Consider the following 26,857-nt stretch of genomic DNA (forward strand, 5'->3'; position numbering starts at 1 on the left):
ACAACAGATTGAGATGAAAAGAGAATTTGTGTCTTTGATTAAGATAGAAATCTCTAGAACACCACCAAAGGCTGCAACTTGACCAAATCGAACGCCTCGGTCGCGAGTCGCAGCCGTTTCAGCAGGACTCAAATATTGCAAAAACCTCATGGGAAAAAAAAAAAAAAAAACATTTCTGTTGTAATTTGAGGCTTTTTGCACTGTTTCTTTTTTGGCTGCAGGCATCATGGTGAGTAAGGAGCCCGGCAAATGCTTACTCACCGCCTCGGACAGCGACGTCGAGCCCGCGGCCTCCCTGGCGCTGGAGATGAAATACGCGCTGGATCCCAACCGGCAGATCAAGAAACGGAACAAAGCCCTCCAGGTGAGGTTTAAGGATATCTGCGAGGCCCAGAACGAGCAGAGGGACAAGCAGCTCTCCACCTCCTCCGCGCAGGACCCCGACAAGAGGGAGGCCAAGGCCATCTCCTACAAGACGGCCTATCGCAAGTACATGACGGTGCCCGCCCGCAGGTCCATCCCCAACGTCACCAAGAGCACGGGGGTCCAGACGTCCCCTGATCTCAAGAAGTGCTACCAGACCTTCCCTCTGGACAGGAAGAAAGGGAATATTCTGAAAAGCGCCTCGACCGTGGAGACGTTACCGAGCGAGAACAACGGGTTCCTGATCGAGGTGAAGGACAGGGAGGGCAGCGGCCCGGGCGAGGCGGCGGCGTGGGGCAGGAAGGCCGGCAGCCTGCAGACGGCCGACTTCATCTCCCACATCTCCGAGCGCGCCGCGCACGACAACGGCGCCGAGGCTTGGAAAAGCAGCGATTTGCACAGTTCTCCCAAAGAGCCTCATCCTCTGCCCAACTTGGCCGAGCCCGGGCAGGAGGAGCCGGCGCGGCCGCCGGGCCGGGGCAGAGCGGTGACAGCGGCGCGGCTGGGGAGCGACGAGGCCGCCCAGCCCCTCCACGGGAGGCTCTTCAAGACAGAAGTGGCCACGGTTTACCTGCCCGCCTCGCAGCCCGACCTGCCCGGCCTGGGCGACTGGGGGCCGTGCCCCGAGGAGGACGACAAGAGGACGGTGCAGCTGAACGGGGTGCAGGCGCCGGCCGGAGATGCCCGAGCGTGCGCGGCGCGGCCGCAGTGCCCGGCCCCCGAATGTAGTGACCAGAGCCTGCAGGTCAACGTCGCGCCCGTGGAGGAGAGCCAGCCCTGCCGGACGGCCGTGGCCGTGAGCCAGGAATGCCAACAAATCGTGCCTCACCACACCGAAGTTGTGGACTTGAAAGCGCAGCTTCAGATGATGGAGAACCTGATCAGCTCGAGTCAGGAGACCATCAAAGTGTTGTTGGGTGTTATACAGGAGCTAGAGAAGGGAGAAGCTCACAGGGAAGGGTGAGTAGATGGTTTTTTGAATGAGTAAGAGCTGATTGAAGTGTGTTTTCCACCTTGAGTTGGCTGATGCCGCCGTGGCCCTGCCGCCGCGCACGTGGCGCTCCTCACACGGAGTTTGGCTGCTTTAGGAGAAGCCTGCCAGCAGCATTCAGATTGCTATCTGCCAGTCCCAGGGTGTAATTAAGTAATTATTTAACGAGGGGCCCATAATACATCTTTTTGTGCCTTTTCTAAGGAGCGCAGAACGAGCCGCTCTCCAAACAGGATTAGTGAGGATGTTTTCACATCAGCAACTTGCATTAGCCATAATTCCTCACACGGCATGAAAAGCAGCAGCAAAACCTTAATTCTGTAAGAGACTTACCTTTTTAAGATTAGGGGATATTATTACAACTCCTAATTTAATTCCCTTAATGGCATATGAATCTCGTCTGGTTTCCTTTCACCTGAATTTTTCGTGGTATTTCTTTTGGAGGGAAATGAAATGAAAACTTTGAATATCAAAGTCTTCTTCAGAGCTTCCACACAGCTCTAAGCACAACAAACTCAAGCAGAAAGAAATAAAATTGTGTTTATCCCTAACTTTCATTACTTAAATCAACCCATTAGGCATTAAAAACACTGAGACTGTAACTCAGTACAACCTTCAGTCTTTATCTGGACAGTTCAACCCATCTTTGATCACCTCCACAAACATTTTGCAGACTGACTCACCTTAGTTCCCTCATCTTTATTCAGTGAACATTCCTCAAAATGTATCGGTGCTGTTTGTGTGTTTTGAAATACTTCTGTAATTAAATCACAATTTGCCAGCAGAGATCAGGACTTTAAAATTAAGAAACCAGCAGCTCGTGCAACGTGAAGCACCTGCTTTTGTTTGAGCCAGAAAGGTACATCTTTTTTTTCTTTAAATTTCTTTAGGAAGGGAGAAATCCTGTGAATTCTTAAACTCAAAATGTCTGGCATTAAAAAGTCTTCTTTGCTGGAACCTGCTGTCAACACAGCCATTGTGTTTTTAGTTTATTTTACAGCTGGTTATATTATTATTTATATCCTTATCAATTATCAATATCTAGGACCTTATCAAGTCCTGGATACTCAGACTGGGACGTTTCTTGGCCCACCTGAAAGCCACACAGGTTTCAACGATCTTAAAAATCTTTTCCAACGTAAACAATTCTATAATTCTATTTTTTTTTAAATTATTATTCAGAAGAAGAACTCCTCTGACTTTCTTAACTGAGAGAAACTGCAGGAGCTTTGGCAAGAAGTGCCAAGCTGCTTTTCAAACCACAAAACACAGAAAACTATTTCATCATCATCATCAGAACTCACCCACTCGTCAAGAACCGTGAGGGCACAAACACCCACATCACCCCCAGAGTCACCTGCTATAAACACTCTGCTTCCTCCTTACAATTAGATATCCAGATTTTATCCCTTCCCAAAGACAGAAAAGCCACAGGTGCAGCAAATACGGATTTTTTTTATTGCCTTGACAGAGCAGAGCTGTTAATGCAGCCAGCGTTAGGAGTGCATCCCTGCCCTTGGCACAAAACAGAACTTGGCCAAACTATCCACGACTATCTTCAAATAATTCCTCTGCAGCTGTCAGCCTTACACAGCTGTATTAGCCCCGAAATGGTGAAATCATCCATAAATCCCGGTTCAGAATACCTTCACAGCCTCTCAGACACTCAGACTCGTGTACCGGAGTTTACAAGGCTCCATTTGACCAAGAAGAGCCTATTTATTAGCGCTGCTTTAGACCTGGAGCCTCCTGCACACGCTCCAGACATGTCCCAGACCTGCTCCCTCCCTGCTGGGCATGGAGGCTGTGGACATTGGGAGGGAAGGAGAGGAAGGGAGATGCACACTTGCACATTTTCAAATCCCTGCCTTCCACACCCCTCTGGTTTTGTGGCATGATCTGGAAGGAGACTGCACAGCTTTGTGCTCGGGACCTTCTGCAGTGATCCCTCCCCTCCAGAGCTGGGAGAACACTCTGTTCTCCTGCAAGCACCAGCACATCATTAACACCAAGGCTGTCTTTATCCCCAGCTCCCTCCAATTACACAACTCCTGCAATAATAGGCTGCCCCATCCTTTTATGAGAATAATTCTTGCCAATTGCTGCATTCATCCTACAACATCTTTGCCACAGACCCTCTGTAAATTATTACGTGTCTCCTCAGTGCCAGCATGTTGGGCTTTTTTCCTGTTACAACCTGGTTTTAGGTCAGTTTAGATCAAAAAAATTCAAGTTTTGCTACAGCTCTACAGTTTATTGTAGCATCTTCCATCTGCTAGAACAGCAAGAGACGTTTTGTATTTAGGAGCTCACCTGCTTTTCTGATGTACATTGAATTCCTTAGAATAACATGCTACAAGAAACAAATACAAATAACACGCTGCTGGTAAAGGAATAAAAATATAAAGAGGAAAAAAAAAACCCACCAAAAGCAAAAAACAAAGCCCCAACTGAATTTCTTAATCAGATTTTTCTGCCTTTAAGGAAATCAGTGTTCTTTAAGTGCTGTTGCAGTGCCATGGGACTGGTGCTCAGTGGATTCATTTTCACTAATATGCTGTAGGTCCTGAACTGCTATTACTGCAATTCATCACCTAATGAGTCGATGGCAGCAGAATTGTAGCAGCATCTCTGAAGGCAGCAGTCTCATCCTTTGGGTGCCTATCATCTATGTGTGCTTTTGAAAATGTCAGTGCTTCATCATCTGCAATTAACAACAACAGCCAGCCCTCAACTCTGCTTGAAGGGAAGGGGAAAGCCACGGGAGCAGGAGGAGAAACACAGAAACTGTGATCCCCCTCCAATATCAAAGGGCATTATTAAAATTCTGCATCATGTGCATCGTTATTTACTACATCTTTGGCAAAATGGCTGTTCTACCTCTCTTTGTGGAAGCTTCTACAAAAAAAAAAAAAAAAAAAAAAAAAAAAAAAAAAAAAAAAAAAAAAGCAAATTACATCCCAGCAAACATTACTGGATGCCTTAAGTGATGCATGAAGGAAGTGCCGAGCTGCAGCTTCAATTAAGAGTCCCAGCTCAGAGTTAAAAAAACCCCGTGGAATATTACATGATGCAGGGTGCAGCTTTACAACACAAACCTGTTTTTTTCTGATAAATTATCAGCCATCTCACTTTACAGACACACTTGCCTGTGTTCAGACGGAGAATTTAGGAAGCCAAATGTGTGGAGCATCACTAAAGGCTGACAGGACTGCAAGGAAAGGCAAGTTAATCATTCTGAAACCTGGCTAACAAAGATCTGTGAAATTCAGACCAGAAGATGAGCACATAATCAGAATTACTTTGCTGCCGGAGAACAGCAGCGACCTGCCCTTTAAATCCTTCCCGTGGAAGGAACAGTAATCTGGGCCCTCCTCATTATACAACAAATCAGCAGTTTTAATAAACAAAGTGCTCAATTTGCCACACCAAAACAAGTCGCAGTGTTTTGACTCTGCCAGGCCAAATGCTACGCATTAGACAAGAGTGAAATGAACCTGTTTCAGAGCTAATTTATATTCCTCTATTAGTCAGCAGTGGTTCAGGAATTTAAAGAGCTCTCAACAAACTCCTTCGAAGAGGCTTTGAGAGAACACATTGTCATGGACGGAATTTAAATGTCATCGCACGTTTTTCAACGTGCAGTTTGGATTTTTTTGTGCCTCACCTTCTCGTGTCTAGAGCAGAAAATAAGCCCACGTTGTGTGTCTGGATGGAGGTTTGCACCCAAGGGAAGAGGAGAGCAGGGAGCATCCTCACCCTGCCCGAGCAGAGCTGCCAGCACTCGTCCTCAAGGTCACCCAAACTGCTCCTCCTGCTCACAGCCATGGCAAATCAAAGCCAGGGAGCCAAAGCAATTATTGCCCGGGTTGTTTGCTCTGCTCCCTTCCAGCAGCCAGCCCAGCTCTTCAGAGCAGACCAAGGAGCCAGAGCAAATCACGGCAGGAATGATCACAACAATCCATCCAACACAATCCATCCCCTCCACCCTCCAACCTGTAGTTCCTTATTTCTCCTTTTTGGAGAAAAGGAAACTTAAAAGCGTTCCCAAGAGCAGAGCCTTGGAAAGCCCAGCCTTTGGGAGCTGCAGGAATGACAGGACAGGGCTTGGTTTGCCATTTCCCCCCTTGTTGGTTTTGGTTTGTCTTTTTTTCTTTCCAATTACAGCCCTGGCAAAGGGAAGGTTAAAACAGGATCATTTCTAAGAGAAAACCTGGAAATGGAGGGAAACAACAGACAAGCTTAACTACAAAAGACAGCTCACTAGAAATAAATCTATGAAAAGCAGAAAGAATACAGCAAATTGCATCTGGGGTGCACAAATTGTGTCATGTTCTGAGTGACTCTGGGGTTTGGGACACTCTTAGGGCAGCTTGGGAAGAGGAGTGTGATGAGAGCCTTTATTTCCTGCCATGACCTTTCTCCATCCATCCATTCAGTCACCTCTGAAATGGTCACGCTCATTTCGTTATCCCCAAAACCACCTCCTAAATTCTTCCCTCTCTTCTCTCACTGGAGCTGCTGGATTTTGAGGTGTGCATCATTTACAGATCGTTCCCTACCACAGACACACCCAAACGCCTCGGAAAATGGAACAATCCACCTTCCTGAGGCACAGCCAGGAAACCTCTTCTTTAGTCAAGAAAAAGGAGTAAATTTTTGCACAAATCAGAGCTTTGTGCATCTCTTGTGATCCCTGGGACAGAGATGGCTGAGAGCTGCTCACTCAACCCAAAGCAGGAGCAGCACTAAGACACCAAAAGTCCATTTACCTGCCCTCAATGTAAAAAATTTGCTTTTCCAGGCTCTGAACCAGCCTTTTCCTGCTGCTCCAAGCACAGCTGGAGCAGAGCAGGCACACACTGACCCCTCACCACTGGAACTATTCCATTCTTTTCCAAAATCCCATGGAGGTTGTTCCAATAGCTGCTGCCTGTCCTTGGGTCTTCCTTGACTCCTCTTATCTAAAATTCTCTTATGTAAAAAAAAATCTCAAACCAAACAACTAATGAAAGCTTTTGCTACAAGGCTGATGACTGAAATATCCAGATTCACTGGAGGTAAATATTCCAGCATCACCCAAGTTGTTTAACCTCAAATTCCATTTTTTTTAACCTGAAATTCCATTTTTAAAACCTCAAATTCCTGGGTTTTTTTTAAACCTCACATTCCATTTTTTTCTGAATTAGCTCCCTAAAACCCATCTGGAGTTGGATCTCCAAAGGCAGGTACCAGGAATATCTCAGGGCACAGGATTTCACAAGCCTTCAAACCAGGATGAGATTTATATTTCTGATCGGATTTTTCATTAGACTTGGACACATTTATTCTGGGGCTGATAATCCAAGTTTCAGATCAGATTGTCAGAGTGGATAAAAAGGGCAAAGTCTCACAGTTCACAGACATCCTGGAACATTAATGTGTAATAATTCAGAGTACCTGGGTACTGTAACACTGAAGATAAAGAGCTCTTAAATAACCCTGCTGTCAGAGCCACTTTCTATCAATCCTTTGTGAGGAATACAGTGGTGGGAGGCTTTCAGCAAGGAAATGAGGAAAAAAAAAGGGAAAAGTGAACACTTAACAACAACCAGGATGTGGAATCAACATTCAAAAAAAAAAAAAAAAAAAAAAAAAAAGAATAATCTTTTCAGCAGAGTTATTTGGTATTAATATTCTGTTTTCTCCTCAAAAAATGCCATTAGGAATGTTCTGAATCTCAGAAAATAGAACTTATTTTGCTAATATAGTCCAGCTTTTTATCTGCATATACTGAACAGGCACAATTCAATGGAAAGGTATTCAAAATACTGAGAAAAATAATTTGATTTCTATCTGGTTGCTATTCACTGGACTTTAGAAATGTCATTTCCCACCACACCTCCCTGTTCCAGCCCAGGATCAGCAGCTTCAAAGTGAAATTAAGGTTCAAGACTTTTCCAGCAGATTGGCTATAAGGACAACAAAGGCCAATAAAAGCAAATCCCCACGATTCAAATCTGGAAACACTGATGGAAATTAATGAGAGACTTAAAAAAAAGTGTAAGCAAACAATGTTTTTGCTAAATATATCCATAGGAATTACAGATCAGAAGCTTCCCAATGTCACCAAATCATACACCTGCAAGGAGAGTTTGCCTGCTAAATCAGTCTTTAAAAAAAAAAAAAAAAAGAAAGAGGATGATTAAAAAAAAATAAAGGATGATTGAAGGTAAGGAATTATCAAGTTTTCACAATTAGAAAAATCCTTTAATAGCTGCAGTCGGGCTGTTGGCAGTGTCAGAACGCAGAGCCACGAGCCTGTAAAAATGGGACCAAAATGAGCTTTACAGTGTTAAATTTCTCACTGCTGTTCCTTCACCAGGAGATGAAACAAGTGATTTCTAATTGACACCTCCTCCTGAGCCCCTGTGCTTGCACAAAGGTACAATTATCTCTTATCCTGACTGAGGAAAAATGACAAAAAAGGAGGAAAAAGACTTGTCTGAAGACAGGGGTGCTTTGTTTTTAAACTGCAGAAGCTCCAGCTATCCCAGGTTCCAGATTCGGGACAGGCTTAAAAAAAGCTCCTGTGTAGCACATTTAGGAAGGTGAAAAACTGGGAGATGAGGGAGACCTGAGCTGGATTCAGGTACCTGGGGCTTGGGAGGAGATGATCTTTCATGTCCCTCCCAAGCCACACATCCTGGGATCTGTGGCCTGAGGGAAATGGAGGTGAGGAGCTCCCAGGCATGGATGTGTCCATCCTCCCTGATCCCACCTCTGGGTCTCACTCACACCTCAGCAAAACTGAGGTGTCCACCCTGTCCCACGGCTCTTACAGGTTTGCCTTTGAGCTTTGCCAAAACAGAGGAATTTTGAAGATGGATGAGTAATTATCTGCCATGGAACCAGTTTTTTCCATGTTAAACAGTGAAATACTTCTGTGAAACTGGGACAATTCTTGTGAGATTTTTGTGACGATTTTTGCATGTCATGGAGGGATCAGTGCTCCAGGTCAACCAGGAAGGAAAACTGCCATTCCAAGGGAGGCAGAAAATCCCTCCAAACATTCCCAACTATGTCTGGATCTCTTTTCCTAGCAGAAACATGATGGGGGATGATCTCTACCCCATTACTCACTGCATGAGCCAAGCAGAAGAGGACAGGCACAACCATATGGGCAAACACTGGGAATTTTTTCCCTTGATTCCAGTATCAGAGAATCCTGAAATGGTTTGGGTTGGAAAGGACCTTAAATTTCATTTTATTCCACCCCTGCCATGGGCAGGGACACCTCCTACTGTGCCAGGGTGCTCCAAACCCCAATGTCCAACCTGGCCTTGGACACTTCCAAGGGGAAGAATTCCTTCCCAATATCCCATCTCCATCAACCTTTTTTCAGTTTAAAGCCACAGAAGCTGTGTGTGCTCCAGTAACTCCTCAGGAGGAGAGGCTGGATTGCAGAGGCCAGCAGAGGTATTTTGGCATTAAGGATTTATTCTCTCGAATGGTTTGAATCTGGCATGAGTTAGGTCATTTGTTTGAAAAATAAAGAGATTCGTTTACTTTACTGTCATCCACACAAGCTATGAAGGAATTCCAGGGATGGGAACTGAAACTGTGGACAAAACTCAAGCAACTGCCCCACTCCTGATCTGTGGATTCTCCTCAAATTCCCATTATCCAAGGAAATGAGAAAAGAGAGTACTGGGACCAGCTCAGGCTGCAAGAGGCAGAGTTCAGCACTTCCACGATCCTTCCTGTTGTTTTTTTTTGTTTTATCTCCATCCATTTTCCCATCCTTCCTACAAGTACAGAATCCCAGGATCACTGAGGTGGGAGAGGACCTCCAGGACCATCGAGTCCAAGCTGTGCCTGCTCATCTCCAGCCCAGAGCCCTGAGAGCCACATCCAGGCCCTCCTGGAACACCAAGCACTGGCTCCACACAAACACCAGGATCAGTGGCCAGCAATTCTCCTCCCTCTTTTAATTTTATGCTACTGCACAACGTTTGGAATTTCAAACAAGTCTGGCTGCTGCAGTTATTATTTGAAGCCAGTGCAGGCTTAGAGATACAATGCACAAAGGTATTTGAGCTTGCACTGAAATCTTAATCACAGCAAAATGATGAAATAATGGCACAGATTTTGATTTCTCCCATCTTCCCTCCTTTAGAGAAACGATTCCTGGGAGCAGGAATTCAGAAGTCCAAGCCAAGCAGAACCCCAGGGAGTTTTAGTAGTAGTTTTAAGTGTTTGAGTAGTTTTCATTGTTTTAGTAGTAGAACTCCTCAGCTGAGGGTGGGAGCAACAGGAGCTGTGAGGGCACAAGGATTTCCACCATTTCACACATCACCCCAGCTGCTCCCAAAAGCTGCGCACAAAAAATGAAATATAAAATATAAATGTAAAATGGATTTGGGTGTGTAAGAGCACAGAAGCGGTCAGAGGAACACTTGAAGCTGCAGGAAAGGATGGGTGGGTGCAGATCTGATGGTGATCCTGGCTCAGGAGGCTCCAGGCATCCAGGTAACGACCCCAAATCCAGTCCTGAATCCTCCTCTGGGGGAAAGCAGAGCAGAGATTCGGGATGGAGGGGGAAAGGACAGAGCTCATCCCAGCCTCACTACTGCAGTGTGCTCCAGAGAAGCTGCTGGAAGTGCCTGGCCCAGGAACTCCACACCAGCAATGCAGCTGCTGTCCCACCACAGCAAATTCCCTGAATTAACACCCAGGATTTAACATTTTAATTAGCCTTCTGATTTTTCTGATGAGGCAACAGAGGCACAAATATTCAGGAGAGATGTTTGACCTCGTACACACCTGATTTCTGTAATATTTTGTGATTTCATTTGAAATTAATTTTAATTCTCTTCATTCTCACTGTGTTTTTTGGGGTTTTTTGTAACTCAACAGTCCCATTAAAATGTGTATTTATTTAAAAAAAACCCAAAAACAACCCACTCCCTGACTAACCTGAGTATAATACAAAATGTATTTACAGGGTGAAAGCACTTGAATTGCTGTTGTGGGAGTCGTGCTGTACGCCCACAGTGCAAATACCTCAAAAAGCAAATTAGTCATCTGCTTCCAACTGTCAGGATGCAGCAAAAGACAAACCACTGTCTTGGAAAGAGTCTGAAAAATCTCACCATTGAGTTTCTGTACATGGCAAAGGGATTTTTGGTTTTTTTTTTTTTTTTCAGCAGCCAAATGAGTAATATCAGCCTTGAAATAAAAGGAGAGAGAAGAAGGTTGGATGGGCTTTGGAGCAGCCTGGGATTGTGGAAATTGTCCCTGTCCAGGGCAGGGGGTGGAATGGGATGAGCTCTGGAGAGAAGAAAACTGTTCTCGTGAAGGTTTAGTTAATCCTTAGTTAGGAAACCACTCAGGAGCACAAAGCTGGGATCACTTAGACCTGTGTGACCTCCAAGTGCTCCTAGGGGAAAACAAAACAAAGGGAAACAGGAAAAAAATACAACAAAACCACAGAAAATAGGAAAATAGTTAGGAGGAAAACTAAAACCAACCCAAGCACACCAGACCCTGAAACACATGGAACAAACCCATGTTTGCATCCAAAAGAGCCTCTAGGTAATTCCTTGAAGCACAACATCCATCCTGCTTTTTATCATCTCTACATGCAAACTGCTAATTGGTAATTATCAACTCCAGGAAAACACAGCAGCAAAAAGGTTAAAACAATTTGTCTGCTTTGAAAGTGATTTTTCAGAACACTTTTAGAGGAGCCAAGGGCTGGCCCAAGGTGGTTTAGACCTGCCCAGACCTGGTTTGGGAGCAGAATCTGAAGTTCTTAAAGGAAGCAGAAGTTTTCATCCACTAAAAACCTGATTTTGCTGATAGAAATGTATTTGTATGAGTTTCCCATTGAACTAAAGTGGTAAATCTTTCCTAGGGCAGAATAAACCTCTAGGGCTAAGCAGGATTTATTTTAACCTAAAATAAGATGCAAAAGATATACAAGAGATTTTTCTGCATTTTACATGACTGAAAAATGACTTACTCAAGTCAGAAGGACAACTAAAGCTCTTGTGACAAAGTGGAGTCATTTTATTGTGCCAAAAGGCAGATTATGCTCATAACAACAATAATGCCAATTTTCTCTTGAAGCACAGCTCTGGAATTATCACTTCTGCAATATTTTAGTGGGGGAAACAAAGATTTTTAGAAGCTCTCCACCCAACTGTTGATTTTTAAAGCATTTTTCTCTGAAGATGGGCAACATTAGGCCAGGTTGGATGGGGCTTGGAGCAACCTGGTCTGTGGAAGGTGTTCCCATGGCAGGGGTTGGGTTTTAAGACCCTTTCCAACCCAGTCCAGCTGTGTTACAAATTGTCCCAACAGCTCTAGGAAATAATAAAACTTCTCCAATTAATCCCAAGATTCAGGAGAAGCAGGGCCTGCATTTCCTCTGAGCAAGGCCAGAACTGTCACTTCAAACACACTTCAAAGGCCCACTGCCTGCTTCAGATCATTTGTTTCGCTATATTTAAATAACAAACATCAACCCCAAAAAAAAAAATATATTCTTGAAGTCTGTTCATCCTCCTTGCTGCTGATAATCCATCAAAAGTGTGAGGAGCATCGGGATCATCACAGTCACTTCTGGAGAATCCTGTCATTAGGGGACTCAATTAATATCAAGTATTCCCTGACTCCCAGCAGAGAAGGGAGGACATCCAGATCTAACAGATCTATCCTTCAACATCTTTATAGGAGTTTTTCCTTTGGTTTTATAAAAAAAAAAAAAAAATCGAAAAAAAATCAGCATACACAGATCTAAGCTTCCCTCTCTCAGCTCAATGGGGTGGCTCTAATTTATACGAACGAAAAAAAATTCAAATGCAAAGATTTTGATGTTAAAGTTGGTAATTTAAAAAAAAAAAAGCCTCCAGCAGGTGCACAAATTCTGTGTTCCACAGGGATTTAGAGAGTGTAATCCCCTCAGGCTGCTCAGAAAACTGCAGCCTATTCTTAGTTCCTGCCAGTCTATGTCAGCAAAATGGCTGTTCTTCATTATGGTATTTTAACACTTGGCAGTGTTAATTGAGGTTAAGCTCAGGTTGTGCCCAGAAAGCTTAAAAAAAACCCAACCAAACCTGTGAGAAAATGAAAGTCTCCTGAAAATAATATGGAAAAAATGTGGGAAAAACTGGAGATGAGATCTTCTTTCCAAGGGGAGATGCAGACAGAGAAACTGATCTCGCCTACATCCATCCTGGCTCCAGGACCTTCAAGGCCAGGTTGGACAGGTCTTGGAGCACCCTGGGATAGTGGGAGGTGTCCCTGCCCATGGAATTTTATGGGATTTAACCCATAAATTCCAACCCAAACCAGTCTGGGATTCTGGGATTCCATGACCTGCCCAAGTTGTGCACACGGAATCAGAAAATCCAGGATCTGAAGTACAAAGGGTGAAGCTCTGGAGCAATGGCTCCTCCTCATCACATCCAAAACATGTGAAACTCCAGGAACAACCCCTGGGATCTACACCAGGCCAAACCCAACGTTCATTTCTCTGAAAAGGTGATGGATTTTCTGTAGGAAACTTTGCTTTGCGAAGGATTTGACATTTGAAAGGAATTTTTTTTTAACCAAAAATAACAACTTGCTTACTAACAAAGGACAAAGTTTTTGGTCTCTCCTATGCTGGAATACTCTCCAAATTATTTTTAGGAGGAAGGAAAAAAAGCAGCTTCCTCAAAACACTGCATGGCACAAGGAAAACTTCATCACCTAGAACTCTGCTGTCCTTCTCCTGGTCTCCAGACTGTGCTCTCCAATCACTCCTAGGAGTTAAAACTGATGGAAACTCTGTTTTTCAGGAAGTCTGAAGTGCAAATCAACCTCACTGCCTAAAATCCGCATGGAAATGCTGTGCCAGAAGTGAAATCCTTGCTGGTGTGCAGGAGACAAATTCCATGCAAGTGTTTGTGTAGAAAATTATATGAAAACAAGAAAGTAAAAAGTCCAAAGCCCTGAGGTGTCAACAACGGAATTCTTTCATGAGGAGTTTAATTTTAACAGAAGTAATTGAATTTATACTGTTCTAACACTCACATAATTCAGTCCTGGCTAAAGAGCTCTGAAACTGCCAGATGGAAACCAAACACTGGGACACCATGGAGTGTTCTTGGGGCTTTCAGGGAATTCTAATAGGATCACTCAAAGAAGGAAATAATAGAAAATATGTAAAAATCATCTCTGAAAAGCTCTAAAAACACTCGGTAAGGAAAAACTGCTTTGAGGAAAATTAATCAATAATTAAATTCAACTAGAAAACAAATATATCACTATAACCAGTGAAGACTGAGAATTATAAAGATGCTAAACCCAAGCAGGGCTGAATGTGGCAGTTGAGAGATCGGGATTTCAAACTCATCATCCAAAAATCAGCTCATTTTTTAAATACCTACATCCAAGGACCACTTTTCATCAGCTTAACAAGTCACCCTTACAGCAGCAAGTAAAATACGGAAATCTGGAATTATTGCGTATTTAAAGATCAATAAATCACAGAATGGTTTGGGTTGGGAGGGACCTTTAAGATCATCCAGTTCCAGCTGTTTGCAGGGCTACGAAGGTGAGTCAAAATGTCCCAATTGGAAAACAACTTTAAGCAATAAAACCCAAACCAAGCTGGCACCAGCACAGAGCGTTTATGGCTTTACCTATAAAGAGCAGAGCCCCGTCCCTCTGAAGGCAGCTATTGACTGTTCTTTACGTCCTCAGTAAATAAAGGCCTGCCCCAACTCACCTGCAGATTTTAAATGTTGTGTCTTTAGTTAGAGCTTTTAGGAGCTGATCAATAGCTTGGGGAAAAAAAAAAAAAAAAAAAAAAAAAAAAAAAAAAAAAAAAGAGAAAGACATTTTACAAGTCTCAGGTTCAGAGCAGGGACAGTTTCCGTGTCGGCTTCTGGAAGATTTGAAGAGGGGAAATGAAAATCAGGAATTGGTTTTCTTAGAGAGGATAAAGCAAATATAAACCAGGACTGGGGGTTTTCCCATAAGGAAGAGCAAACTAAATGGACATTTTGCTTTGTAGGAATTCCTCTGCCCAGCTGAAGGAGGGTGGCTTCGATGCCACTTTGGGTTTTGCCTTTTTTTTCCTTTTTGTATGTCCTCAGTATTCTCTGTATTTGGAGCTTTGTGACCTACTATATTAATGGATAAATTTCCCAATAATTCTCCATGACTTTTCCCTAGACAAAAAACCAAAACTAACTCCAGAACTCCAAGCCCCGAGAAATACAAAGCCCCTTTTCTATGTTGGCTCTTCCTAACTGCCAAGGTTGAGAACAACTCTTCAAAATACATTTCATGGACAAAGTACAAGCTGAGTGCCCAACTCCAGAGAAGGGGCTTAACCTAGAGAAAATTGCATCATCACCTGTCCTCCTAATTAGTACTTTCATCAATTATGCTAATTTTCTAAAACCCATAAAAATGTACTCACCACTCAGGTCAGACTTTTGCAGACATTTTTCCATGACTTCCCCCGAAAGCCTTCAATAAAAATCCACTTTTATATGACCCCCTACCCTAAATTCATCTCGAATTTCATTTTCCAGGTTGGGAAAATGACAGGAGGTTTAGATGGGATATTGGGAATTGGGAATTGTTCCCTGGGAGGGTGAGGAGGAGCTGGGCTGGAATTCCCAGAGCAGCTGTGGCTGCCCCTGGATCCCTGGAATGCCCAAGGCCAGGCTGGACACTGGGGTTGGAGCAGCCTGGGACAGTGGGAGGTGTCCCTGCCATGGCAGGGGTGGCACTGGGTGGGATTTAAAATCCCTTCCCACCCAAACCATTCCATGGTTCTGTGATGTGCCTTTTGTGTGATGTTAAAAATCAGCAGCGTTGGTGATCTGAGCATGTTCCTCTGATTAAAAAGCAATTCTGAGGCCAAATAACAACCACCAGCAAGAACAGCAAGAGCTCCACACTGCACTTTGCTTTTAGAAGGAAAAAAAAGTCTTAAAAGAAGTGGATTCACCCTGTTATGAACTTCTGTTAGTGGCAGCACAGTGCCAAGAGCTGCACCCACAGCCCCAGAGCCTCTGGCTGTGCCACCACCCCAGCCACTGAGAAGCCTTAAAATCCTAAAGAGAAGTGACACAGCCCCAGCTGATCATTTCCTGAGCTACACAAACAGCCTGCAGCACCTCAGAAACGCTGATTCTTCATCTTGGGGGACAGGCACATCAAACAGCTAGTGCTGAATTTCCCATTAACACTTGATATTGCACAGGCTGGATATTTTGGCAGGTAAAAATTAAGCTTTTGGGTTTGGTTTTTTTTTTTTTTTTGGTTGTTTTTGTTTTTGTTTTTTATTTCAAAGGCTGGATTTTTCATTTTTGCTCCTTGTCAGGGCAGCAGAGGAGCTCTGGCCCTGCAAGGGCAGGGAAGGGGCAGAGATGCCTCTGGTTAAGCAAAGCAGCCCTGAATAATTGGAGGTCAATGAGCTGAACTGGCCTTGAGGGCAGAACCTCATTCCCTGAAGGAATCCCGACTTGGATTTATTTTTTCCACATCTCCAAAGTTCCCTGGACAAATTATTTCCCCACTTCTTCTAAAAACAACTTTGAAGAAACGTTGCCAGCATTTGTGTGTATGCAACAAACCAGAATTTACTTTGAAGGAGTCTAAATTTGTGATTTCACAAAGAAAAATCTACGTGGCGATGCACAAATATTGAATTATCAATTTTCATTTTAAACTCACCTGCATGCCAGAATATTCATGTTCACAGACAGCTCTTCTATTTTAATAAAATATCTTTATTTCAATAAAATTTCTGTGTATAAAAAATACCTGCATACCCTAAAAAACCCCTTTTTCATTAAAAGTGACCAAGGCAGAGACAAGCACAGGTAAATGAGAAGTCACTGATGCAAGAGACTTCAAACCAGAGTGTGACAAAGCAGCAGGCTAAGGGAGCACAGGAAATGTCATTTCAAAGGCATTTTCTTCCTTTTAACACCATAAACGTCCCTACAACACGTCTTCAGTCCCCACTGAGAGGCACAAAAATTCCTAAACAGATCCTATTTTGCATTATTATAGTCTGTACACTCCTCCTGAAATAATGGATTGTGTGTTTTGATTTATTGCTTAATGCTCAGAGTTTGCTTAGAGTGAAAGTGGAGAAAATATGAATCCACCCCAGAGAATTCATGTCCTAATTTAAGCTGAATATGCCATTTTTTTTAATGCTATTTTCATAATGTTTGGATTTTTGAATTCGATATTCAAGGTAAAAAAAAAAAAAAAAAAAAAAAAAAAATCCTGAATTTCTGATTATTATGAAAATGGTTATGGAAGGCCAAAACTTGTTAAAATAAGGAAGTTTTTTTACTGATTGCATGTTATTGTCTTTGCAGGCTTTCCTATCGCACCGGTCAGGACACGGCCAATTGTGACACGTGCAGGAACAGTGCATGTATTATCTACAGGTAACTTCAAAATCCCAATATTCCCCTTTCTGTCCTGGGAGAAAGACATCACTCAGTCACTGATTCAGGTTGGCTTGATGTGGCCTGTGCTCCAATCACCACCACAGAAATTCAACTCCACAAAGCCATAAACTCCATTGAAAGTCACAGAATTCATCACCTGTGGAAGTGTAAATCAGAAAGAGAGGATTGTGGGCAGCAGAGCTGTGGGATGGGAAGTGTTGCAAGGTGTGAGCTTTGTTTTTTTAGTTGCTGGAGGTATTTAGGATTTTCTGACCAACAAGACAACTTCAAATTTACTTTTATACGCTTCTGCACCTACTTCAGATTTATTTTTATTGCAGTAACAACTAGACTTGGGAAGTCATTTGGAGAGAGGGGCTGGAAAGCAAAGAGAACCAGATACAGATTCCATGGACAGTTTTAGAGTAAAATCTGGAACAAATGGGATTTGGGGCAGGAATTGTTCCCTGGCACAGGGTGCCCAGAGCAGCTGTGGCTGCCCCTGGATCCCTGGCAGTGCCCAAGGCCAGGCTGGAGCAGCCTGGGACAGTCACTGCCCATGGAATGAGATGAACTTTAAAATCTCTCCCAACCCAAACCATTTTCTGATTTTCCAAACTGACATTCTTACCCAGGCTGGTTTGGTTTTGGGGTTTTTTTTGGCACATCCAGTGATGGAATAACAGGCACTGGGCATGAGGCTGATGAAGTTCCACACTGACAGCTTCACTGTCCTCCTTCTCTGGAGCCCCAAAAAAACCCAGCTGAGGTGAAAACAAAAACCAAACGTGTCTCAGGGTCCCAGCAAAGCAAGCAGTGCAGCACAAATGGAAAATGCACAAAGGTGACAATTCCAGTGAGGAGAAACTCAACTGAAGGCACCAGTGTAGGATTTCCCCCTCACTCCTTAATTCTCTGCTCAGTCAGCTTTAGGCAGAAGGAGAGCTGCAGCTATTTATTTATGGATTTTCTCTTCACTGCACAGAAAGACAGGAAAAAAAGGACATAAACTCCACCTTACAAGTGACCACAACAGGGTTCTGTGCAGGGCCAGGAAGCAATTAATGTCTTTACTCCTCCTTTACAGCCAAATTTAGAAGCACAGAAACACCCAAAGCCTCCCTTGTCCTGTGCAATTCCTGCCTCAGAGCAGCCTGGAGGTAAAACACATCCCAGTTCCAGCAGGGAATTATCCTTGTTCCATTAGCTAGGGAAAAAAAAACCCAATTAGAAATTTTTGCAAATCTCCCTTTCTACTCACAGTGGATTTCGAGTTAAGGAAACTTCCAGTTTCCTTTCTCACACTTAATAGAAATGGAATTCCTGCAGAAAAGCAGCTGGGGGAGTTTTCTTACTGAGAGAGGGTGGAGGGGGCAGGTCCAGCTCCCCATTCCCACCTGAAATGCCTTTGGATATTTGCCTCAAGCCGTGTTTGCAGGGGATGTTTGAGCAAAAACCAGCTCAGCTTCGTGCCAGTTTAGGAGAATTCGTGCTCCAGGCAAGAAACCTGCAATCAGGGGACGCAGGAGAAAAAGGGATTGGGATTACAGAGTCAGGATAAACCAGGAATTGAGTGCTAAAACCAGCCCTGGGATGTCCTCTAGGAGTTTCTGCTCCTCCACAAGACATCTGGAAAAATTGCAGCACTTCCTAAATCAGGCTGGGGTTAAATCCAGATGCTCCTTTGCCAAGGAAAATGCTGCAGGGAGTCACCTGAGTTCCCTTTAGGGCAAACAGCTTTTGGGGACAGAAATTAAAATGTTCAAAGCACCAAAATCCCTGAGTTCTTGGAGGGCACTGGACCTGTCTGAGCAGGAGGTTCTTAGGCTTGAGCTCTTTTTGCCAATTAACACAGGAGAGACTTTAAATCTCTATAAATAATGCCTTTATGGGATAAATCAATAATTAAAGAGAAATCCTTCACTTTGCCTTAATTGACTGTGTGGGTTTTTTGGAAGTTGATTCCATTTTGAACATTGTAACACTAAAAAATATATCATTTACAGCCATTTCCAAATGTTTCTTTTCAAAGAGCAACTTAAAGGAATGATGAAATTCCCCAAGTGCATCCTGCAGTGTCAGGTAGAGCACAGGTGAGGTGGTGGAAATTCATGGGATTCAATTCCTTGCCTCAAGATGAATTTCTGAGTATTGATACAATGAAGCAGAAAAGCCAAAGCCAGCGGAGAAGGCAACGAAAAAGGCAACAAAAAACTCCCTGCTGTGCTTTAAAGGGTTTTTAGCATCCAAAACATCAATAGTATCAGGGAAAAAAATTTCTAAGAGCAGCCTTTGGGAAATACAGTTCTTTTGCATATTAAATTTAATTCTTTTTGCTCAGATTACAAACCTATTTCACATTATTTTCTCTTTATATTAAGAAAAATATATATCTCCCAATCCTAAAAAAAAAAAAAAAAAAAAAAGAAAAAAAAATCAGGTTGCTTTCTCATCTTTTTAAAAATAAATAGGAAACCGATTATAATATTATTATTTAATATTATATTTGATATTATAAATATTAAAGAGTATAAAAAAGAAAAACCTGAAGCTGCTTTGAAAATCAGGAGGGGAAAAAAAAAAGGAAGACACCCCCATTTGGAAATTTTATTTTTCTCAAAACTCTATTTATTTCTGCAATATGTTGGAACTCCAGACTCAGGAATCACTGACACCTTCTCTCACTGCCCCAGAGCAGCCACAGCCTTAAAACTGTCAGTAAAAAAAATATTCTTTGTATCCACATGCAGGCAGAATTTAAAACAGAAGCCAAAAATATGATTAAATTGTAAAAAAACCCCAAAAAACCCAACCACTTTATCATTTAATCCAGCAGTTTTGATAATCATGATATCCCAGAAGTCCAAAATCCTCCACCACAAACACAACACAAACCTCTGTCTGATGCTGATGCACCAAGGACATTTTTAAAGACAGAAAAGAAGTTTTATCAGGGGGAAGTGCCAGGATAAAGTCAATTCAAATACTGAAGTGTTTAAATAAAAGCTCTGTATATCGCAGTAAATATTTAATTTTCAGAGTGCAGTAAAATCTTGCTGTTAAGACGGAATTGCATTGAAATGCAGAAACTGCAGCAATTCTGAAAAACCCCAAAGCCAGGTGGACTGAAAGCCTCTTTTATTCAGTAATTATCTTTTCCTGGACCTGCCCTTTCTGCTCCTGTCTCATTTCCCAGCCCACATGAATGTTCATCCTTGAGCAGGACAAAACGGGGCTTCTCTGGAATATTTTGTGTATGATTCTCAGGCTTTCAGCATGAATTATTTCTGGGAAGAAGCATCTTGTGGAATTCCTGCTGGACTTCCCTTTAGGCAGGAAGGTCAGGAATTTCCATCAGCTTTTACAAGGGAATTTTCAGCTTCTGGAAGGAAACTTTGAGGAGCTGAATTCCCAATTTCTGACTTGGAAGGAAAACAAATCAACACTCCACACTATTGTAGTTCTGTGTGGGGAAAAAGAAATCCCTCAAAGCTGTCTCAGCCATTAATTTGGCTACTTTTTACTCCTTTAAAATGTTGATTTATGCTGCTGTGTTTTTACTTTATATTAATTCAGGGTGGACTCTAATTATCCAGCAGAAAATATATTATTAAAATCAATAAAATGGAATTCATTACAAGAGGTGGAACATGAGGTTAAAAATATGGGGAGAAAAGTTAACCAGGCAGCACAGAGCCCACATGGAAGTTCACTTTTCAAGGTTAGATACTTAAATATTAATTATTCAAATTAATCAATGTGGCAATAAAAACTGAGCATAAGGCATCAATCCCTTATTAATCCCAAGAAAATCAGGTGGTTCAATGCTGAGAATAGCAATTTTCATCACCTTTTTACTTCCTACCCACGTTAATTAATTTACATTTTCTCATCTTATCTCTGGACTATAAGATGCTTATTGGAAAAAAAAAATAAAAAACAAAAAGGATCTCAAAGGTTCCTGAGTGCTGGCAGTGCTTTGGAGCCCGGGCTGGGCTGAAGTTCTGGCTGCAATAGGAAATCCAGCAGAGATTGCTGGGAAGTGCCTTAAGCTCATTTCCAAGTGATTAATTCTTATCTGGATCCCCTTTTCCCAGGATGTGAAGCGCTAATGCTGTGTCATCCAATTAATGGGACCCACGAGGAGACTCGGTGGGATTCTGGAATTCCTGCTTCACCTCCCCTGCTCAATGCCCAGGGCTCAGCTGCCCTGAGTGCTGCAGGATTTGGGGATAAAAGGAAAATTCAGGTGTCATTTGGGGGGCTCAGCTGCCCTGAGTGCTGCAGGACTTGGGGGGAAAAGGGAAATTCAGGTGTCATTTGGGGGGCTCAGCTGCCCTGAGTGCTGCAGGATTTGGGGGGAAAAGGGAAATTCAGGTGTCATTTGGGGGGCTCAGCTGCCCTGAGTGCTGCAGGATTTGGGGGGAAAAGGGAAATTCAGGTGTCACCTCCAGGCTCAGCTGCCCTGAGTGCTGCAGGATTTGGGGGGAAAAGGGAAATTCAGGTGTCATTTGGGGGGCTCAGCTGCCCTGAGTGCTGCAGGACTTGGGGGGAAAAGGGAAATTCAGGTGTCACCTCCAGCCTCAGCTGGAGGGGAAGGAAAAAGGAATTCCCTGGAGGCAGAAAGTGGAAAAAGCTGCCCAGAGCCTGTGCAGGCTCCAGCCTTGGAGGAGGGTCATGGAGCTGCTGGAATTTGGCCAGAGCAGGCAGCAGGATGAGCAGAGGGATGGAGCAGCTCTGCTGTGGGGAAAGGCTGGGAAAACTGGAAAAAAGCAGCTTTGGGGTGACCTCACTGTCTCTTGCAGTACTTCAAGGAGCTTCAACACAGATGGAGGAGAGAGACTCCAAAGAGTGTGAAGTGCCAGGACACAGGGAATGGCTTCCCACTGCCACAGGGCAGGGCTGGATGGGATTTGGGCAGGAATTGTTCCCTGGAGAGTGGGGAGGAGCTGGGCTGGAATTCCCAGAGCAGCTGTGGCTGCCCCTGGATCCCTGGAATGTCCAAGGGCAGGCTGGACACTGGGACAGTGGGAGGTGTCCCTGCCCAAGGGGCTGCTGGAATGGTATAAGCTTTAAGGACCTTTCCAACCCAAACCACCCTGTGATTCCCTGATTCTCTGACAAACCCCTCAGCAATTCCACCCTGAACACAGATTTCTCTGATTCAGCAATTCTCCAGTAACCACCAGATCATGAGCAGCTAAAACCTTGAAATGATTCATGACAACAACGTGTGACTGTGCTAGAAAATAAGAAAACCCATCCATATCTCAGAGCTTGTTGCTCCATAGCCTCCCACAGTCCATATGTTTAATCCCAATGGTTCTCACTCCTCAAATTCTGCTTTCAATCCCTCATACAGCAACTCAGTTAGAAATGGCTCACTGCTGCCTGCACGCAAAAAAAGTGAAGTCATTAATAGATACTGTCAAAAACAGGAAAGCCAAAACCAGGAAATTCATCACATCAATGCCTCAGGTCCCCTGAAGGGGCTCCAGGAGAGCCAGAAAGAGACTTGGGACAAGGGATGGAGGGACAGGACACAGGGAATGGTTTCCCACTGCCAGAGGGCAGGGCTGGGTGGGAGATGGGAAAAAAATCACCCTGTGAGGTCGCTGTCAAAATAAAATCATCCAAGGGCTGCTGGGTGATTTTATTTGGCTCAATTTTCCTGGGAAGGGCAGCACTGATACACAGGCCACTGCCCTACAACGGGAAGTTTTGGCTCCAACCTTTGTGTCTGCAGTGATTCTGGGAGAAAACACAGAAATATTTATCCCAAATAGAATTCCACTGCTTGGAGCTGTTGAGTAAAACAGCCCCTCTGTTTGCAGGAAGATTTTGGGATTAAACATGGAAAAACTCTGTCTCAGTGCTCCAAATGTAACAGAATGTAGGGAAGTGAAGCTTTAGGATGTCCTGACCACGTGTGTCAGGTCAAGGGTTTTGCTATTAAATCATATTTAAGATTCATCTCTTGTTTCTGTATAGAGCTTGTTCAGAATTGTCAGTCTGTTGAAAAATAGGATTCTGTTATTAAAGAAAAAATGCCTCTGAAGCAAATAATTCCCCTCTTTGTGTGTAATGCCAGGAGAACAGGAGAGTCCTGGGTAATTAAGTTAATGGAGTTATTCTGGGCAGGGCTTAAGGGACAAAACCCAAGTTTGAAAGTGAAAAGAGGCACAAGGCAGGGAGGATATTTTGGGAAAAGGTCATTTGGAGAGAGGACACCTGGAGATGCTGAGGGGACAGAAATAGCACCGAGCAAAACAGGATTGGCAGAGCTGTGACAAGTGACAGAATCAAGCTCAGGAAAGCAGCTCGATAACAAAAATATCAAGAAATCCTACAAATGTGGAATATTTGCTGAATTTAATCCCTGGAAGTGGCCAAGGCAAGGTTGGACAGGGTTTGGAGCAACCTGGGATAGAACTGGATGATCCTGAAGGTCCTTCCCAACCCAAACCTTTCTGGAAATCTGTCACTGATGACGATGAGTAGTGTTTCATATCATTGAGATAAAGAGTAAAAATAAAGTCAGCTGTAGATAATAGAGAAAGATATGTAAAAATGGTTTTTAAAAAATCAGTTTTTTTGTCTTATTTCTGTAGCACAAACAGGGATAAATTAAAGCCCAAGTTTGCAATCAAATAATTTGCCTGATGGAGCAATTCCATTAAAAACACCTACAATGCTGGATAAATTGATGCTGATAGACACCAGTCAATTATTCTGCAAAATTTCCAGTTCTAAATGCTGAAGTCACACAAATGTTTTTTTTTTCCTTCAGCTTCTTTCCACCCTTCAGAAGCAAAATATTTCCCTTGGATGTGAAGAGCTGAAAGCTGATCTGTGCTGCAGCAGCAAAAGGCAATGACATGGGGCTTGTCAGAGGGACCAGAACCAAGATGCTTTTTCTTTCTTGAGATCCATCTTTAATAGAAATTGATTATATTAAAAATTACTCTCTTCAGCAAGGGAGTTCTATAACAATTTCTTTTTTTTTACAGCAATTTCCAGCAGCTCTTAAGAGCCTCCCTGCAAGAATAATGTTTGAAAGGAGTAAAAATGAGCTGTGGCAATGCCAGAGCTGAAAGGCTTTTTTTTTTTTTTTTTTTCCCTCTCAAAAAAATAGCTTTATACTGAGAAATAAACCAGATACAATACATGCTAAATGCTGCACTCTAAATGAGATTTAGTGAGCTCTTTGGAGAAGTACCTCCCTCATTCCAAGATTTTCTGTGTCTCTGACAGAATTCCTGTGCTGGGACATTCCCAATGAGCTGATCTCCACATCTCACCACTAAATTCATGCTGAACTTCTCTAACCAACTATTTTTTTTGCCAGCTACACTGCACACAGAACACGTTATCAGTGAAGATAAGATTGTTTTGCCACTAACAAGGAGGGATATTAATCAGTAGGCTTGGAATGGACTTCTGCACCAATATAGCTGCCTCCTGAAAATTCACCATTCTACACTTGCAGCACTGAGCTGACATTTTTAAAATTATCTTTAATTTAGAATGGCTTTCTATTCATTAAAAGCATAGAAGAGGATAAAAGACTCTACCTAAATTCTTACCTAATTTATTTCTCTTCCTGGCTATTGAAAAGTTTATCCAAATTTCTGAAATGCTGAAACTTCTGCTAAAAATGGATTTACACTTAAACCAAACACCAAATTGAGCAAAGGCAGATGTAAAAATGTAAAAAGGCCTCACACCTTTTCAGCATCCCTTTCTGAGGCTGCACCAGAGTCCTTGGAGTCAGAATCATCAGCCCTTAAAAAAACCAAAGCACAAAATTCCCTTATCCTCCTCTGAGCATATCCTAAGAGGAAAATAAACTCCACCTAATCCAGCAGATGGTATTAGACGACATTTTCTTCTCAGTTTACAAAGCCTGTGAAAAGTGAAGTCCAAGAGTGGCAAGGAACAGCTCAGGCACAGAATTTCTGGGACAATCTCCTTGGTTTGGGCCAACCTCTCAGCTTTTCCCAAAGAACAAGGATGCAGGTGCCTGGCTGCCACCCTGAGCTCCCAGAAGGGAGAATTGAGCCTGGAAGCCCTCAAAAATCTTTTCTCCACCAAAAAAAAAGCTGTATTTCTAATGTTCAGTCACTTCCCAGCACCTCCACCATAATCCTCAAGACCCTCCTTAACAGCAGGGAAAAGCTGAATAATCCCATTCCTATTTTTATTTCTGTAGTAGCTCCCTTTTTGAATTCCCCCTTTCCATTTTGATGCCGGAACTATTTATTATTTGACTTCCATAAATTAAGCACTTAGACATTGGGTTAATCAAACTTTTTTTTATCATCAAAATTAACCAGCGTTTTCTTCTTCCCATTTCTAGCGTGGAATTGGATTTCAAACAGCAAGAAGATAAACTACAGCCAGTTTTGAGAAAACTTCATCCTATCGAGGAAACTCAGGTTGCACCTTTGCCTTATTCTCAGGAGAGCTACTCCTCTACTCCCAAGCAAAAATCCAAAACTGAATCAAAAAAGCATGGAAGATGGAAACTCTGGTTCCTTTAACCCAAGTCCATCACGTGTGGAGTTCAAGGCCTTCTTTGACAAATACCTGGAGTTCTCTCCATCGTCTCTGACGGGATCTTGGTGGAAGGAGGAGCGTCCTGGCCAAGGGCAGCGTCCAGTCCTCACCCTGTGTACCAAAAAGGCCTTTGTACCGACGGACCACGGGCCTGGGGGAGCCCCTGCCCTCTTCTACTCGCGGTTTGCCAATGTGGGATGTAAAACCTGAATGGAAATCGGGACAAAGGTGGGAAGTGGAACTGTTCCCCTCCCCTGCTCCGCCCCGATAACGCGCAGGCGGGCGTCCTGCTGCTGCGGGAATGGTGAAAGCCTTCTGGGGGTCTGGGCTGTCGTCTTCGGGCAGCAACCGGGGGGAAAAACAAGGAGCAAGCCTTATGTTTGCAGCGGCGTTCGGTTTTACAGCTCCACGTGGATGGGGGAGTGCAGTTTTCAGCACAGAATTCCTGGACAAAGCACAATTTTTCCCGCGGCCCGAAGCCGCGCCGATCTCCGAGACGTGACTGTGGTTGTATCCTCTGCCTTCATGCGATGTAGACTCCGACCAAGCTCTCACATTTCAACGTCATCTCTGGTTTAGCTGTGTCCTCACCACCAGAAGAACCACTCTGCTGCTCGGCCCCAGTGAGGGCAGCGACCAGAAACCTCCCAAAAATCAGCCCAGCCTTTAAAAAGCACCTCCAGCTCAACAGGGTCCAGGCCATGGGACAACCCCTGGGTGTCACCTTGGAAAGGTCTCGGCCACGGAGGAACAAAACCCGACCCCAAAACAGACCCGTCCCAATCCGGATTGTTGGCCTCTGCCATGGGTTAGAGTGGTTTTTTTTGCAGCAGTCTTTGGAACACCTCTCCACTGCTGCAGGAGGCAGCAGGAGATGTCGAGGCTGCAGCGCTGCTTGGAAGGAGCTGAAATTTGAAATGCTATTTATTAAGCTGCTCAGATGGGTTTCCCAGCTTATTATCAGTTATATCTCGCTCTATTAATTGTACTCAGTAATTGAAACACTTAGGGGAGAGATGTGAATCAGATTTTTTCCTAATTTGGTCTGGTTGTTTTTTTTTTTTTGAAATGGCACTTAAAATTTTGCTCTGACTTATAAACTGCAACTTTTCCTTTAAGTATTTGCTGCTGTCATTAAACTTGCATCTAAAATGACCATTGGTGGAAAAAATTCCTCATGCTAGAAGTGGCCAGAGAGTGGGAATCTTGTATTTAGTTTTGGTTTGCGATTTTTTTCCCTAAGGATTTCAGATAATTTGAGTGTCATATGACAAATTGGGTTTGAAATTGCATCCCCTGTAGCAGCAGGAAGGTACAAATTCTTCATCCTCTAGGTGCAAGGACCGTGATCATTAATTTGGACATACTAAAAATCCAGGGAAGTGTTTTTCTTTTTGCAGTTTCTCCTCTTAGCTCAGCGGCCAAT

General features: G+C 43.4%; 2 protein-coding genes and 1 long non-coding RNA gene across 4 annotated transcripts in view; 2 read left to right on the forward strand and 1 right to left on the reverse strand.

Moving 5' to 3' along the window:
* The window catches only part of LOC136363954 (uncharacterized), a 465,017-nt gene that overhangs the window by 190,244 nt on the left and 247,916 nt on the right, over positions 1-26,857 (forward strand). The gene's annotated exons all lie outside the window — the stretch shown is intronic.
* DOCK1 (dedicator of cytokinesis 1) overlaps positions 1-26,857 on the reverse strand; it is a 269,993-nt gene that overhangs the window by 153,974 nt on the left and 89,162 nt on the right. The gene's annotated exons all lie outside the window — the stretch shown is intronic.
* On the forward strand, positions 210-25,570 carry INSYN2A (inhibitory synaptic factor 2A). The gene is made up of 3 exons (XM_066323419.1): positions 210-1,383; positions 16,798-16,869; positions 25,232-25,570. Exons 1-3 carry the CDS (start codon positions 227-229, stop codon positions 25,413-25,415), a joined length of 1,413 nt encoding a protein of 470 aa, XP_066179516.1. The 5' UTR covers positions 210-226; the 3' UTR covers positions 25,416-25,570.

The sequence above is a fragment of the Sylvia atricapilla genome, chromosome 8 (assembly GCF_009819655.1).
Source record: "Sylvia atricapilla isolate bSylAtr1 chromosome 8, bSylAtr1.pri, whole genome shotgun sequence".
NCBI classification, from domain to species: Eukaryota; Metazoa; Chordata; class Aves; order Passeriformes; family Sylviidae; genus Sylvia; species Sylvia atricapilla.